Genomic DNA, 15,163 nt, shown 5'->3' with positions numbered 1-15,163 from the left:
GAATTCCAAGGTAGATAAGGCTGTGCCTGCTTCAAGGAGCTCACAGCCTGGTGGAAAGAAACTAGTTTTTTTTCCAGTAGGAAACAATGTGATAATCGCCTTAGTAATATGAAGTGCAAGGTGGTTGACAGATCACAGACAAGAGGACAGTTAATTGCCAGGAGATTTGGGGGTGGGGGCTTGAGAGGATGGGGAGAGTGTGGGAAGAAAGCAAAACATGCCTGCGGCTTCCCTGGTGGTGCAGTGGTTAAGAATCCGCCTGCCAATGCAGGAGACACAGGTTCGAGCCCTGGTCCGGGAAGATCCCACATGCCACGGAGCAGCTAGAGCCCATGCGCCACAACTACTGAACCTGTGCTCTAGAGCCCACGAGCCACAACTACTGAGCCCACGTGCCACAACTACTGAAGCCCGCATGCCTAGAGCCCGTGCTCTGCAACAAGAGAAGCCACCGCAATGAGAAGCCCGTGCACCGCCAGGAAGAGTAGCTCCCGCTCGCCTCAACTAGAGAAAGCCCTCGCCCAGCAACGAAGACCCAACGCAGCCAAAAATAATAAATAAATTAATAAATAAATAAAATAAAATTTTTAAAAAGCACAGACTCTTTTTAAAAAAACAAACAAAAAAAATGCCTTGTGACCCTTGACCTGGATATTGAGGGAAATGGACATTTTCCAGAAAGAAAAAAAAAAGAGAGGACATTCCAGATCAAGTAAAATAACTTGGGTGAAGGCTTGAAGGCTTTAAAAACAGACAAACAAACAAAAAAGATTTATTCAGAGAAGTGTAAAAATTATGATGTGGCTGGATTTTGTATATATATCCATTAGCAACTGCTTCTGGATGTTATTGTTTAAGTGCTTTCTGCCTATTATCATGTAGCTCACATAAGTGCTAAGACATACAGGCAGGGCTCCAATGACAAAGAGGCAGCAGCAGGTAGAAGGACAAGGTGGGAGCCTGTGACCTACAGAAACCTTACATGGGAGAGAGGCAGAGAGGCTTGCAAATACTGATCTCAAGGTCTTGCCTTTATATAGAACATATAAAGAAGTAAATCCAAGTGTACTGCCCCTCTGGCTTTAGAAATATCAGTGTGTATTTGCTGAAGTGAATCGAAATCCAGTGTCTATCTGAGTGAAAGCCTCTAAATAGTAAACTGAATTTCTGATCTGGAAGTTTCAGCAAATGTCAGCATATTAGGAAAGGCAAATAACTCAGAATACGGAACTGGAATGGCCAATAAACAGGAAGAGATACCCAAACTCATTAATCGTCAGAAAAATGCAAATTTCAACAACAAATAGGTATTGCTTCTCATCCTTGAGATTGGTGGGAAAAAACAAACAAACTGATAATACTAAGTGTTGGGGATATTATGGAGAAACGGATATTCTCTCACTTTCCTGGTACGGGTGTAAATTGGCACAATCACTTTGGAAAGCAGTTTTGTAATGACTAATAAAGTCTCAACACACACCCTATGACCCAACGATTCCATTCTAAAGAAAGTGCTCACATGTTTAAGGATCATGTACAGAGAATGACTGCAGTGCCTATTATAGCAAAAAAAAAATAAATAAAAGAAGAAGATAAACCCAAATACCCTTCTTTAGGAAAATGGATAAGTTACAGTATATTTAAACAGCGGACTATTACACAATATTTAAAATGAATGAATCAGATTTGCAAGTATAACCTGGGTAAATTTTACAAACATTGGGTAAAAAAGATTGCAGAACAATATCTACTCTTTATCATTAATGTAAATTTTAAAATATACATCAGTGTTAAATCTATATTCATGTACATACATGGGGGGGTCAGAGTATAAGGACCTGGATGGGAAGAATAAAAAACTGGAGGGTGGTGAATGGAGAGGGAAATAGAATTGAGGGTAGCACAGGGGAGACCTTTACCGTGTATGTTGTATTTTCTTCTAAAAAAACAGAACAGATCTGAAGCAGATAAGGCCAAGTGTTAAAGTCAGAGTGGTGGGATATGTGTTTTGTAATTTTCAATACTTTTCTGTGGTTTTGAAATATTTCATTAAACAGTGGTGCTCAGTACATATTAGCTGTGCCGCGTGGCTTGTGGGATCTTAGTTCCCCGACCGGGCATTGAACCCAGGCCACCACAGTGAAAGCACCAAGTCCTAACCACTGGACTGCCAGGGAATTCCCTAGTGGGTACTACTGTAGCTTCCATATCAGGAGACAGCCCACTCCCCAGACCACTCCCGCATGGTCTTTGTAGGACTCTATCTCTGACTGGCTACAAAGCTGAGGGAGTAGAGGGAGACCAAGTAAGCTTTAGGATCTTGTCCACTTTAACATTAAATTATCCCAAGATCATCAGTAGATGGATTGATCATTGCCATGGGCACATCCCTATGTGTCCCACACTCTTCTGATACATCCCTGCCCCCAGAGGGGTGAGGGGCCGCCCAGGAGTGGAAATGACTCTGTCTGCATCACTTACCCTTTAGCGCCCACAGCTGGTGGGAGGCCTAAATGTGCCAATTCTGCAGAGTGTTTTCTGAATCTCCTTGAAAACAGCAGTTTAATGTTACAAGACGCCCCTGAGCTAATGTAATAGGTAGGTGCAGAGAAGAGTTATTGTGAGGACCATAATTTGACTTAGTTATCTCAGGCTATCAAAGATTGTTTAACACCAGAAATAGCTGACTGGAACAGCTGCTAAAACAGTGCTTTGTGTGGGAAATGATGAAAAGTTCAGTATTTTGACAGCCACTTCAGAGGGATGAGTAAGTAATAAGACTTCTAAGAAAATCCTGATTGCTGCTTTTTTGGGGGGTGGTGGTGGCGGGGATTCTCTAGGCTAGATATCAGGTTTCCCATCTTCTAGTATTCAGTGTAGACAGAGGGTATAGGAGGAGTATTTTCTCTTTTCCAGTCTCGACTCCTTGTCTCAATAGAGATTAGACAGCACAGTAATAACTTATTATTTAGGTTTTCTAAAAATACCTAACTTGTCCTTTCATCAGACGTGTGTTCAGGGCTCGCTGTGCTCCAAGCAAAGGGCGGGGTCCGGGGTTCCAAAGCAATCAGTCAGACCTTGCCATCATGGAGCTCCCAGTCTGGAAAGAGGGGAAGAAACGGAACGAGGCAAAATGTACATGTAATTTTAAATAAATGCAGTAGGTATAACAGAAGCAGAACTCAGAGGGAGATCAGAGTTAGAAAGAGGTGGCGTGAGATAATTAGGAGTTTGTCGTTTGAGGTGGTGGGAAGTGGTCGTTGACGGGCAAGCACAACATTCCAGGTGGAGGGAAAATCCTGGTCAGTGCTACAAAGTGAATGGCAGAATGTATTTATTGATTTGACCAACTATGAGTCTCAATTCACGACATTACTTTCTGTTGGGATATCCAGTGCCTTAAGTTTTCAAAGAACTTTTGCAAAATGTTTTTAATTGTATATGCACCTAATGTGAGTATCCCAGTATTATATTGTCTATAATTTACTTTCAAATATTTCAGCACAGACCCTGTGGTAAATATGGGCGAACCTGTTAGTATCCATCTAAATCTTCGTGGACGCACGCTCAGGGTCAGTGAGCTGGCATCTCATCAGAAGCCCTCACTCCGGGGGAATCTCCTTGAAGCCACTCCGTTTTCTTTACCTCTGAGTAAAGAAAGTACTTCTTTACTGGAGGTTTTGTTCATTAGGATGATGGATGGTGGAGATGGATTGTAGTTGGGGACATTTGTGGTGGTCAAGATGTGCAGATAGGGTTGGACCGTTTCAGAGGTCTTCCCTCCCTGGTGTTACAGAGTACAGAAGTCTAGTGAGACATGAAAGATGGGGAAACTGAGGCTCGGAGAGGTTGGGTCTGGGAGTTGGCAGAGCCAGGACTGAAGAACTCCAGAACCCGGACTGCCTCTTGTCGGTTGCCCTGCCCAGTGAGCTGCGTTCACCCTTGGAAGAATCTATATCTACCCTGACGCTCCTTTAGAGGCTCATTAAACCACAGAGGCTAATCCTTGACTGTGACTGCCTAAACCCAGGCTGAAGTTTGTGTGCCCTAGAAACAACGTATGTGATACTTCCAGTATTTTGATTCAAGAAGAGGGAAGTATTACCAACATTCGGTTGTTATGAGGGATGAATTTGTATTTCACATGTCTTTGTATTTCTAGTTAACACAGAAGGCAATCCAGTTTAGCTAGCACTCTTCTGCTTTCCCTATTAATGCACTCTACCATCTGCAGATAACTGAAGAGTAATTAGAGGTCTTTGCGGTAAATCCGAGTCACCGTAGAGAAAACAAAAATGCACACGTGTGTGGTATTATATGGAAGACGACTCCTTGGAAAACTCTGCAGACTCTAAATATTTGATTTTTGATGTATTTCATACAGGCCAGAGCAAACAAATGAATTCATTTACCCTGTAGCGAAAGTTTGTTTTTCCTGGTGTATGCAGGTCAGCTAATGGTCGCTGTGGTCTGCCGTGAACCTAAGTGGATTCCTGGCCTTGGATAAAGACCAAAAGGACACCTGTAGGGCTGCCCCATGTTAACCTGCCCTAGGCTTCTTGCTTAACCCCAGGTTCGGGAAGGCAGGTGCTATCACAACCACTTTACAAATGAGGAAATGAAAGCCACGAGAAGTTAAATGGCCTGTCCATGTGGCCCAGACCTGGTCATAACAGAGTCAGAACCAGGACGGAGCTGTGGCAGAGCAAGGGAGGCTGGGGGCCTTTACCTCCCCCTCCCGGCCTCAGCTACCATCAGTTCCATACCAAAGCCATCCTTAATAACCATGCAATCTAAGTAAAAGTAAAATTAAAGAAAGGAGGGTCTTGGCAGGTTCTAGAGAGGTTGCCTAACCCCTCCTTCCAACCAGCCTCTTGCCCCCAAACCTTATTGTATTCAGTCTTTAAGAACAATCTTGTGGGACTTCCCTAGTGGTCCAGTAGTTGCCCCCATGCTTCCACTTCAGGGGCGGGCATGGGTTGGATCCCTGGTCAGGGAACTAAGATCCCACATGGCGCACGGTGCGGCCAAAACAAAACGAAACAAAACAGCAACAACAAAAAATCTTGTAATCATCATATCATTTCCATTTTACATCATATCATTTTCCATTTTGTGAACACCAAGACATTGGGAAAAAATGTCCTAAGCTTATTCAACTAGCCACAGTTCCTAACTGGTCCTTCTGAGTCCAAACCCTGCTCTATGCTGGGTTGCATCTGACTTTAGAGTAATTACGGGCATTGACTTTATGGAAATCTTTTAGATTCATCCTGCCAAGCAAGGAATCCCGTTTATTTGACTTTGTAGAATTTGTGTGTGTGTATCCGTGTAATTTTAGAATAGTATAGAAAATGTTTGGTGTCTAATCCCAGCTTGGTGCAGATAAAGGAGGCACCCCTTCCTGGAGGGGGGATGTTGGCTGAAAGGTGGTTATAAGAGAATTTGCACTCCTGGCAAGAGAAGGCACTGCCTCTTCTTAAGTGAGCATCAGTACGCTGGACATTTGTATTTCTCACACATAAATTGCTAAGTTCGTTTGTTGAATGTTCCAGCTTGCCTCGACTTGGATGATGTGAGTGAGTTTCCCCCAGGACCTGGCAAGATCACTGAGGTTGCCGACTGGAAGAACTCAGCTTCGTGCTACCACAGTACCTTTCCCGATCCTCAGCCTAATTACTACATCTTTGCAGAGCTGAGTGTAGACCAGGCTTCCAGCATCTCTGCTTATAACTATTGATGTGACAAATGGCAAAGGACTCTGCCGTTGAGATGGAGAAATGCTTGTTTCACGGCCCTGTTCACTTCTAAATGCAGCCCTAAAATACTGCTTGGCCCTCTCCCCTACTGGATTATAAATGCCTTAGGGACTCTGTCTTATTCAACTTCGTGCCCACAGGGTTTGCCTTGAACACAGTAGGCACTTATTGTTTGCTGAGCTGAACTGTACCTTCTCAATACAAAAGAAAAATGAGGCGCACGAAAATAATACATGGGGCAGCCTGGTACACGGACTCAGATGTATGTCACTGGTACCTGTGGCTTTGTCAAGTTACTCAAATTAAGGATTTGTTTCTAGGATGCTAAAGGGGAGAAAATAATACACATTGGGTGTAGTGTAGGTAAAGCAGAGACCCCAGGATATTAGTGCTTAATACCTTATTTTTTTTGTTTGAAACAGTCATTTATTAATACTACCGTGTGCCAGGGACTGAGCTAGGAGCTTTGCTGGTTTTCTTTCTGAAACCAGCGCTCTTTTAGCTTGTGCAGTGTCTCTTGGAGGTGGGTGGAACAAGTAACGTAGAGTCACCCTCATCACGTCTGAGAGGAAAGTTTTGTCCAGGTGGGATGCGGTGGGAGAGGGCTTGTTGGCAGGTCCCCTGGAAGGGGAGTGTCCACACTGCTGCCTCTGGGGATTTAGAGGAAACCCTTACTCATTTCTCCCCCTTTTCTGCCCTCAGGGCTCCTGGTGGGCACCCTTGATGTCGTGTTGGACTCCAGTGCCCGGGTTGCTCCTTACCGCATCCTGTACCAGACTCCAGATTCTTTGGTCTATTGGACCATCGCCTGTGGTAAGTGCAGCGTTTGGAAATATGGAAAAAAGTTATGATTAACAACTTTCTGTCAGAAGGGAAGGAACATTTAATTGTGAGATGCAATCACTTCGTATTTTAGGGTAAGTAACCCTAGCCATTTCGACAGATGAACCCTAAACCTCAGTGCTTAACACAATAAAGGTTTCTTTCTAACTCTGGTGAAGTCTTGTTTGGATCCTGTGGCCGTCTCCATCTGTAGTAACACCCTCTAGAACACAAAGGCTCCAAGGTCAACTTACAAGGAAAGTGCGGGAGGTGGAGGCACACCTGTGTTTCACTTGCTTGACCCAGAAGTGCCACCACTTCCACTCACACCCCATTGGCTAGAACTAGTCACATGGCCCCAGCCTGTCTTCAGGGAAGCTGGGAAATGATGGAGTCCTGGGTGGACTAAGTAATACTCACTTATCCCAGTGCAGTCCTTCCTACTGAGTAGGGATTGTTTGTTTCTCCTGATGATAACCTGTAATAATGTGCTGGGATGGTGGTAAACTGTCATGCTGTTATCGGATCTCTCACAAGAACCGCCAGTCCAAAGTGGCTAAGATTTTTTTAGTTATTTGTTTGCATGTGGCTTTTCAAATAACCATAGGAAGAGCAAGGGCACTGAACACTTACCTTTTTTCTTTTCATTTTTTCGCCTCCACTTGATTTTTTTTTTTTAATTAATAGATTTTATTCTTTAGAACAGTTTTAGATTTACAGGAAAGTTGAACAGATAGTTTGGAAAGCAGCCAAATACCCTCCACATACATAGTTTCCCCTATGATGAACACCTTAGGACAGAACATTTGTTCCAATGGATAAACCAATATGGATACATGGTTACTAAATAGAGTCCTTAATTTATTTAGATTTCCTTAGTTTTTACCTGAAGTCCTTTTTCTGTTCCAGGATCCCAGTCAGTGCACCATTTTATATTTAGTTGCTGTATCTCTTTAATCTCCTCTTGGCTGTAGAAGTTACTCAGACTTTCCTTGTTTTTGATGACCCTGCCACTTCTGAAGGATAATGGTCAGGTATATTGTAGAATGTCCCTCTGTTGGAATGTGTCTGATGTTTTTCTCATGATTTGGCTGCGGTGATGTATTTTTATGAGGACTATCACAGAGATAAAGTGCTGTTTTCATCAGGTTATGTCAAGCAAGGGCACCTACTGTCCAGATGATTGATGACTAATGATGTTTTTTATCGCCTGACTGAAGTAGTGTTTTTCAGGTTTCTCCACTGTCAAGTTACTCTTTCCTTCCCCTTCCCATACCATCCTCCTTGGAAGGAAGTCACCGTGCACAGCCCACACTTACAGAGTGGGGAGTTTTAACTTATTCAATTATTTTTATCACTGTGGACTCATGAATATTTTACTTTGTACTTTGGGTTACAATCCAATACAACTTTATTTTGTTGCTCAAATTATTCCAGCTTTGGCCATTGGGAGCTCTTTCAGTTGACTCTATTCAGTTTTTAAATTGATCTCTGCTTGGTAGGAAGTGTCGTGCTGGGATCTAAAGATATAAAGATAATTAGATCCGGCCCCTGCTTTGGAGAATACAAGGAAATACTCAGTTCTAGCCCAGTGTGAACAAGTACCATACAATGCCATTGGATGGTGGGGCTTCCAACTAAGGACAGGAATCTTGGCCGGCCTTCTACAAGGGTAGGGGGAGTTATGTGGCTGTGATTTTAGGCTGCTGGAAGGCTCTGGTGCCCTAGCAATGCACCCTCAAGGATTTAGTAGCACCGATTCGAACATTGTAGTTGTATCCCTTTAAAGTTATTCTGGTTCAGATGCAAATAGTCCCATGAGAAACAATGAAATGAATCAGCATTTATGCATTCCACTGAATGAAGGAATGGCATCTGGAGTGGGCAGGGAGAAAACCACCCAGCAGTGAAGGGGATAAAGGATAAAGGAAGAGAGAGGCTGGGACCCTGAGGAAGACAGACTTATCAGGGTAACCCCATGTAAGATAGAGTTCCAGCCTTCTGTGCGGTTCATTCAACACAAAGGGAAACACCCAATAGCTACTGTAGAAGGGGAGGTGCCCTGTGGAAGTTGGTTGGGAAAATGTCACCTTTAGTTGACGAACAATGTAGAATGGTGTTAAAATAGACAGGAGAGCCAGCAAGTGAAGAAAGAGAAAGGAGATTAGAAATCAGGCAGAACCACCAACGCCCCTGGACTTAATGAGGGTTTGACACTCTCACTCACCTTCCAGCACTTTCATCACTTGTGCCTGGAGGCTTTTGAGAACGTGTGCAGCGTGGAGGTCCTCAGAGCCCTCTGGTCTCCTGGCCTTCCCAGGTCAATGCACATGTATGGGGCTGTGACGAGCTAGTTTCTATCTGTGACTCTTTTTTTTCCACCCCCTCAGCCCATCCTATTTTTCTCCCCTGTTACCTGACATCACTACTCCTCACTTTGTTTCTGGGGCTTTGCCATTCTACTGTCGACTTTAAAAAAGTACGCAACGTGAGTGTTGCAAGTTAAGTTTTATTGGGGGCAAAATGAGGACTATAGCCCGGGAGACAGCATTTCAGATAGCTCTGAGAAACTGCTCCAAAGAGGCAGGGGGGAAGGTCAGTAAAGATGTGATTTTTGTGACGGGGGAGTACATGCAATCAGCACATATTTTTTTGCAGAAGGTTTCTGCCAGTCTTGTGAAGGTTATTGCTAGTCACAAGGAGCAGACATCGCCATGAAGGATTTTAGTGCTTTTCTAGTTATGAGGAGATGCAAGAATTGGGCTCATAAAATCAGCTCCTGAAAATATCTATCTGAAGACCTGTTCTGCCAGTTTTTCCCAGAGCACAGAGTGCCTATTTTCTGATCTCCACCCTGAACTCCTTTCATGGGGTGTTGAAAGTCAGCAGCTGCAGTATAGCACAGGATTTAATACTTGTAGAGGTAGATGGCAAGTGCCGGTGGCAAGTGCCAATTTGTAGTTGGCAGAGGCTCTACAAGAGCCTAGCAGAGGCTCCTAGGAAAGCTCCTGTGGGGAAGAGCCCAGAGTTACAAAGCCGAGTTATTCCTGAGTTATTTGCCAAGCCAAGGCTGAGGAACACTGGGCAGTAATTGCTGATGTCATAATTTATACCTCAAAGAGATGTGCTTTTGTTTTCCCAGTAAGTGATGCCTATCACAAGTGCACGATCTCATTATAATAAACCCAGAGTGGTTTTAGCTTTTGTATATATATTGATTACACGTAGAGACAGCTCCAGAATTTCCTTGTAGAAGACACCACGGAAGCGACAACCACTGTGACAGTCCCGTTCACCCACTAATTGTTCCTTCTTATCAATTTCTCTCTGAAACCCAGGTACCTGGCTCCCTTTCCTGAGGAGATTTTAAGAGCGGAAGTTGCTACCTTAAAAAGGATTCTTTGATAGGCTGACCTTTCAGTTTGTAATTTTAAATGTTGTTTTTTCGTAAACTACAAAGTTGGTATTTGGTGGGACAGTAGGGCAAGGGCTTTTTAATTTGCTCTAGTTTCATGAATCGTTGCTGTAAGAGAAGCTTCAGCAGAAAATTGGATGTCCAACTCACTCTCCTGTAGAATCCATAGCTTTGCAAAACCTTTGTTTTATGCCACGTACCTTGTGAATCTTTGCTTTGTGTAAGTTGAGCTAAGGGCACATCTACCGTCAATGTCTTCACCTAGGTCACTTTCTGTAGGAGAACAGTAGTCTTAGTGGTAAATCCCAGTCGTATGTGTGCCTTAGACTTGAGCCACATGAAGCCAGGCAGGACCTAGTTTTGGACCTAGTCTAACTTACTCCCAGTATAGTAATCACCCAGCCCTTCACAGTATGAACCATACAGAAAGAAGAGGGGAACAAAACACAAGAGTTCTTTGGTGAAACATTATTTTCAGATGCTTCTTTTTATTATCTTCTATCATCTGTATCCAGATTGGTTTGAAGAAGTTGATTTTTATGTTTCTTTGGCACTGAGACCTTTAATTGGGAAGGGGAGCCAAATCCCTGCCTAAGTAATGACTCTTTCTTTGCACTGCTACCCAAAATGAAGCCATTGGTCTCTTTGGTGGATATTCCATTGTGCCATCAATTCCAGCCTACGGACTTGCGTTTTCTTCAGTGGTTTGTGCGGTAAAGTATCAGTTTTGCCATTTCTTTTATTTTCTTTTTAATTTTTAATTTAATTTATTTATTTTTGGCCATGCCACACAGCCTGCGGGATCTTAGTTCCCCGACCAGGGATCGAACCCAGGGCCCACGGCAATGAAGACACTGAGTCCTAACCACTGGACTGCCAGGAAATTCCCTGCCATTTCTAAGAACATAAAGGAAGTAGTACCATAGGAATTGGTCCAGTCTGCTTTGTTGAGCTGGTTATACTCCGACAATTCTGCCTCTCTCCCACCAGTAATTGACTGAGTATTTCACAGCTGTGCTCTCACGAGGGCACTAGACAGCTGCAGGCGTTCCCCCAACAGCTGGTGTTTTGGCATTGGTACCCCAGAGGCAGGAGAGAGCCCAATCCTTTGCACCCCTCGAGCTTCAAGGTACTTAAGTAGACAGCAACCCATTTGGCTCTCCCCATTAGAAGAACTGGAAGGGTTAAACGGCCTCATGAGAATATGGGCACATAGAAATGCAGGTAGTTCCAAGGACGTTACTTAAAGGGCTCTGGGACAGAAGAGTTACAGTTGGAAAGATAGAAGGAAATGTTGACAGTTCCCTCTGGATACATCTGACCTTCCAACAGGACTAATAAAGGAAATGGGGTGGAGGGAGTGTGCTTGATGGACACCTCACTGATAACACAGCCCTGAATGGTACCTTGATTCCCCTGCCCATTGATTAATTTCCCTTTTCTTCACCATCTTAGAATCTCATCTGGACAGGCATTCATTTTCAGAACGGAAAGATAGATTAGCCACCACCTTTTCCAACACTCAGATTGTGATAGGGTACAGGGCCAAAGTGAAGTGCCCAAGTTCACATTGCTAGTTACAGCCAGTTAGCGCAGGGCTGAGATCAAGTTCTCAGGCCTCCCCACTCCCAGCCCAGTCCTTTTGAAGCGGCACCATGCTGGCTTTTATGATTAAACATTCTTTTAGTTGGCAGCTGGTAAGACCATGAGTTTAATGAAAGGTTGCTAATTGGTTCTGCTTCTGCTGTTTCTCTACACTAGATAGCGAAACGGTGGGTGATTTACTTGCCTTCCACATGAGATATACCTAATGTAGAGGTTGGTCAATGTTTTTTCATCCTTTCTTGGTCTGTGTACCTCAAGAACTATGCTTGTATCCTTGGGAACACAGCAGCATAAAAAAAAAAGAACGTGCTTTTTTTCTTTAAGCAATCATGTTTATTGCAGGAAATTAGAAAATGTAGATAAGCAAAGAAGATAAAATATTATAAAACAATAATACCACATTATAAATCTTCACCTTCCAGACTTTATATATATGTGTGTGTGTGTCTATACAGATATATGTCTATACACATATATATGTGTCTGTATATATACACATATGTATAGATTTTCTATGTCAAGAAATACATGTCTATAATGTCAATTTTAACAGGTAGATAATATTTTACTGTGTTTATAATGTAATTTTTCTAACTTATGTGTTATTTTTTGGAAATCTAAGGTTTTATTCCCCTAATGTTAACTGCATTTTGAAAAACCTTAGTGAATATCCTCTGAACAAAATATTTCCACATTACTTTCATTATCACCTTAGGATAAATTTATAGAAGTAGATATGCTGAGTCAAAGAATATGCATGTGTGTGAGACTTTTAGTGTCGTTAGCCTGACTGTCCTCCAGAAAGATAGCCATTTACATTCTGTCTATCAGGGTAGGAGAGGACCTTGGCATTTAAGTAAAGTAAACACAATAATGACATCAACCACTAATTCTTACTGCCAAGGTTGGATGAGTCACCTGGGCCTCTCTTTTCTCAAAGTGATTATAAAGCTATGAACATACTGTTATGACCTGTAAGAGATTATAAGCAGAGTTATGTAAGAAGCTTACAATAGTTACACAAGGATTGTTCAAGTAAAGGCCTGCTTTACTTCAATCATACCTACGCTTTTCAATCAAAACATAATAGTGTCAGGACCAGAGAGATGTGTGCTGAACATATGGTAGTCTGGCAACAGTTCAGCAACTGGTTTCTTAGTGCTCTGACATCAGAAGTTAGAAATGTCTTCTGCATCACATTTCAAGAGGAGATCTTTGTGTCCTGCTGCTTATGATGATAATAGCAAAGTAACTGTTTATTTAGTGCTTTGTATGTTCCAGACCTGTGCTAAGGACTTTACGTGTATTATCTTCCTTAATCTCTAGCACAAACTGCTGTGGTAAGTGTTGTTACCTACGTGTTACAGATGAGGAATCTGGAGTACAGAGAGGTTAAGGAACTTCTCTGTGCTCACAAAGATAGTATGTGGCACGGTAGGATTTGAACCCAGGTGTACTTTTTTGACATCAAAGTCTGTGGTCTGAGCCATTAGGTAATAATTGTCTCCCTGATAATCAGACCCCTTATTACTGCAGAGGATCTAACCTCTATGCATACTTACCACACGTCTAAAATATGTCAGGAGGGGCTACTGTGTAGCAATTAAGAGTGTAGGTTATGGAGGCAGAAAACTCTGCATTTGATTTCATAGAAACGTGGAAACCTCCGTTTCCTCATCTATAAAAGGAGTGTAATTGGACCTACTTGTAAGATTGCTGTGAGCTTGAGTGTCTATAGTGAAAGCATGGCGCCGGGCCTTGGTTAAGCACGAATAAGTAATAGAAAACACTTCATTATCACTATTTAACCTGTTTAAAATTTTAGCTTTAGTTGGATGTGGATTTTTAAAACATGAATCTCCCTTTTGTTTCTAAAACTGTTCAAATCACCATATTTGGGGGCGTTGGATCTCTTGCCCTCTCCAAATACAAGTTTGTCCTTTTTTCTGGGTGTAGAGAGTACAGTGGTGGCTTTGTAAATCCTACAGGGACAGCAGGTGTCACTCCAGTGTATTGGGTATTGCCCTTGACTTTATTTGGTATTTAAATTTCAAAATTATCATCTTTGGGGCTAAGGTTGTATGTGGCTAAGGCCATAAAATAGATGGTTCCCTTTATTTAAGTAGCTTCAAGTGCTATTCATTTGAGGACTGGATAGCTCTGGGATCCAAGCAGCCTGTTCCAGTATCTGAAAATACTGGATTGGTTGCATTTTAATCTCTGGGAGGTTTAGTGGGTTTGTTTTGCTTTGTTTTGTTTTGTTTTCTGCTGTGTCACAAGAGGTTATTATTTTTGCTTGTACACACAAATATATACCTACCTGTGTGCATACACATACTCTTGATCGGTAGGAATTTACCATCTTAGATATTCTGGAATTCAGGTTTTTAAGTCAGTGCTGCAGTCCCAGGGCCAAATTGTATTATTATTAATCATGCATCACAAAAAAAATATCCACTGAATAGCTATCAGTGGGGCTGTAAGCCTTTGTTCTTAATCCTCAGAGGCCAGATACAATAGAATCAATTTTGTGGGTCCGTCTTAATGCTTCTTTCTTTTTATTTCAAGTGGACTTCATGTACTTTAAGGTACATCTCAAACCAGATGAGAAATTAGACTAGGCTGACTTAGTATTTTCTTTCCATCATCTTAGATAGTCTTTAAGTTTTGCCCAGGTATACGCACAGGGCCTGTGGCTGGTATTCTGAAAACAAAACAAAATGCAACACTGCAAATGATAAAGATTCTCATTTTTCCAAAATTAATTTCTAAATACCCTTAAGCCCGTCAAGTGTTGATCTGGTTTTTCCCACAGCAGAAAGCTTTACCTTGGATTTCCTGAAGGCTTCTCATACCCAACACAGCTTTCTTTGTTGTTTCAGCTGATTGCACAGTTGGGTCAGCTTGTTTTTCCTGCTGTATCTCTGTAAATGCAGCCTTTCCAGAAAGTTGACTGCCAAATCCTTCCTTTCTCTTCTGAGCGCCTACCACATTTTGCTCAAACTGTTGGGTAAATAGACCAGCCCCCTTTTCAGAGTCGTGGCAAAAGAACTTCCTGTTACCTCACTTTACACAATAACAAAAGGAAAATTCCAGGCTCTTAAATATGGCAGCACTTGTACTTATTTTCTTGAGAAATGAAAGAGCCATTTATAAGGAACATTGAGGATCCCAACATGTTTCTTTTGGAGTTTCGCTGGTTCCTAAAGGGTGGTCCGGCCAAAGCGTCACTTGCTCTTGAACTGTTAGCAGGACGTTTGCTCTGTGATCTCTGAGAGGTACCGTGGACTTTTTGTTTGTTCTGGGATGAGAAGTGGACACCTGCTTTCAGAGAGAATTTTTACTCGATTGGCATCTTCAGAATGTGTCTTGTCTGCTGGGGGAGGGGATCCAGCCCTGCCTTTTAGGTATCCTCATGCTTCCCGTCTCCAGAGTCTGGAGCTTTGAACACCTGTCCTCATTTTTTGTGCATTTAGGAAAGTGTTCAGAGAATATGGTGCATTTGCACAGTAAATATAAATGTAAAACGTACATTGACATTTCTCTCCCTGGAAAGTATCTG

General features: G+C 42.5%; 1 protein-coding gene across 3 annotated transcripts in view; it reads left to right on the top strand.

The window, feature by feature from the left end:
• The window catches only part of TBC1D9 (TBC1 domain family member 9), a 110,839-nt gene that overhangs the window by 42,044 nt on the left and 53,632 nt on the right, over positions 1–15,163 (top strand). For all 3 annotated transcript variants that reach the window (XM_082390876.1, XM_082390877.1, XM_082390875.1), the window contains exon 2: positions 6,462–6,572. In XM_082390876.1, the coding sequence (XP_082247002.1) occupies positions 6,462–6,572 (111 nt within the window). The remainder of the gene's footprint in view (positions 1–6,461; positions 6,573–15,163) is intronic.

Source organism: Balaenoptera borealis (assembly GCF_965194805.1).
Source record: "Balaenoptera borealis genome assembly, chromosome: 4".
Taxonomy (NCBI): domain Eukaryota; kingdom Metazoa; phylum Chordata; class Mammalia; order Artiodactyla; family Balaenopteridae; genus Balaenoptera; species Balaenoptera borealis.
The sequence above is the reverse complement of the archived record's forward strand: the minus strand, read 5'-3'. Positions and strand labels throughout refer to the sequence as shown.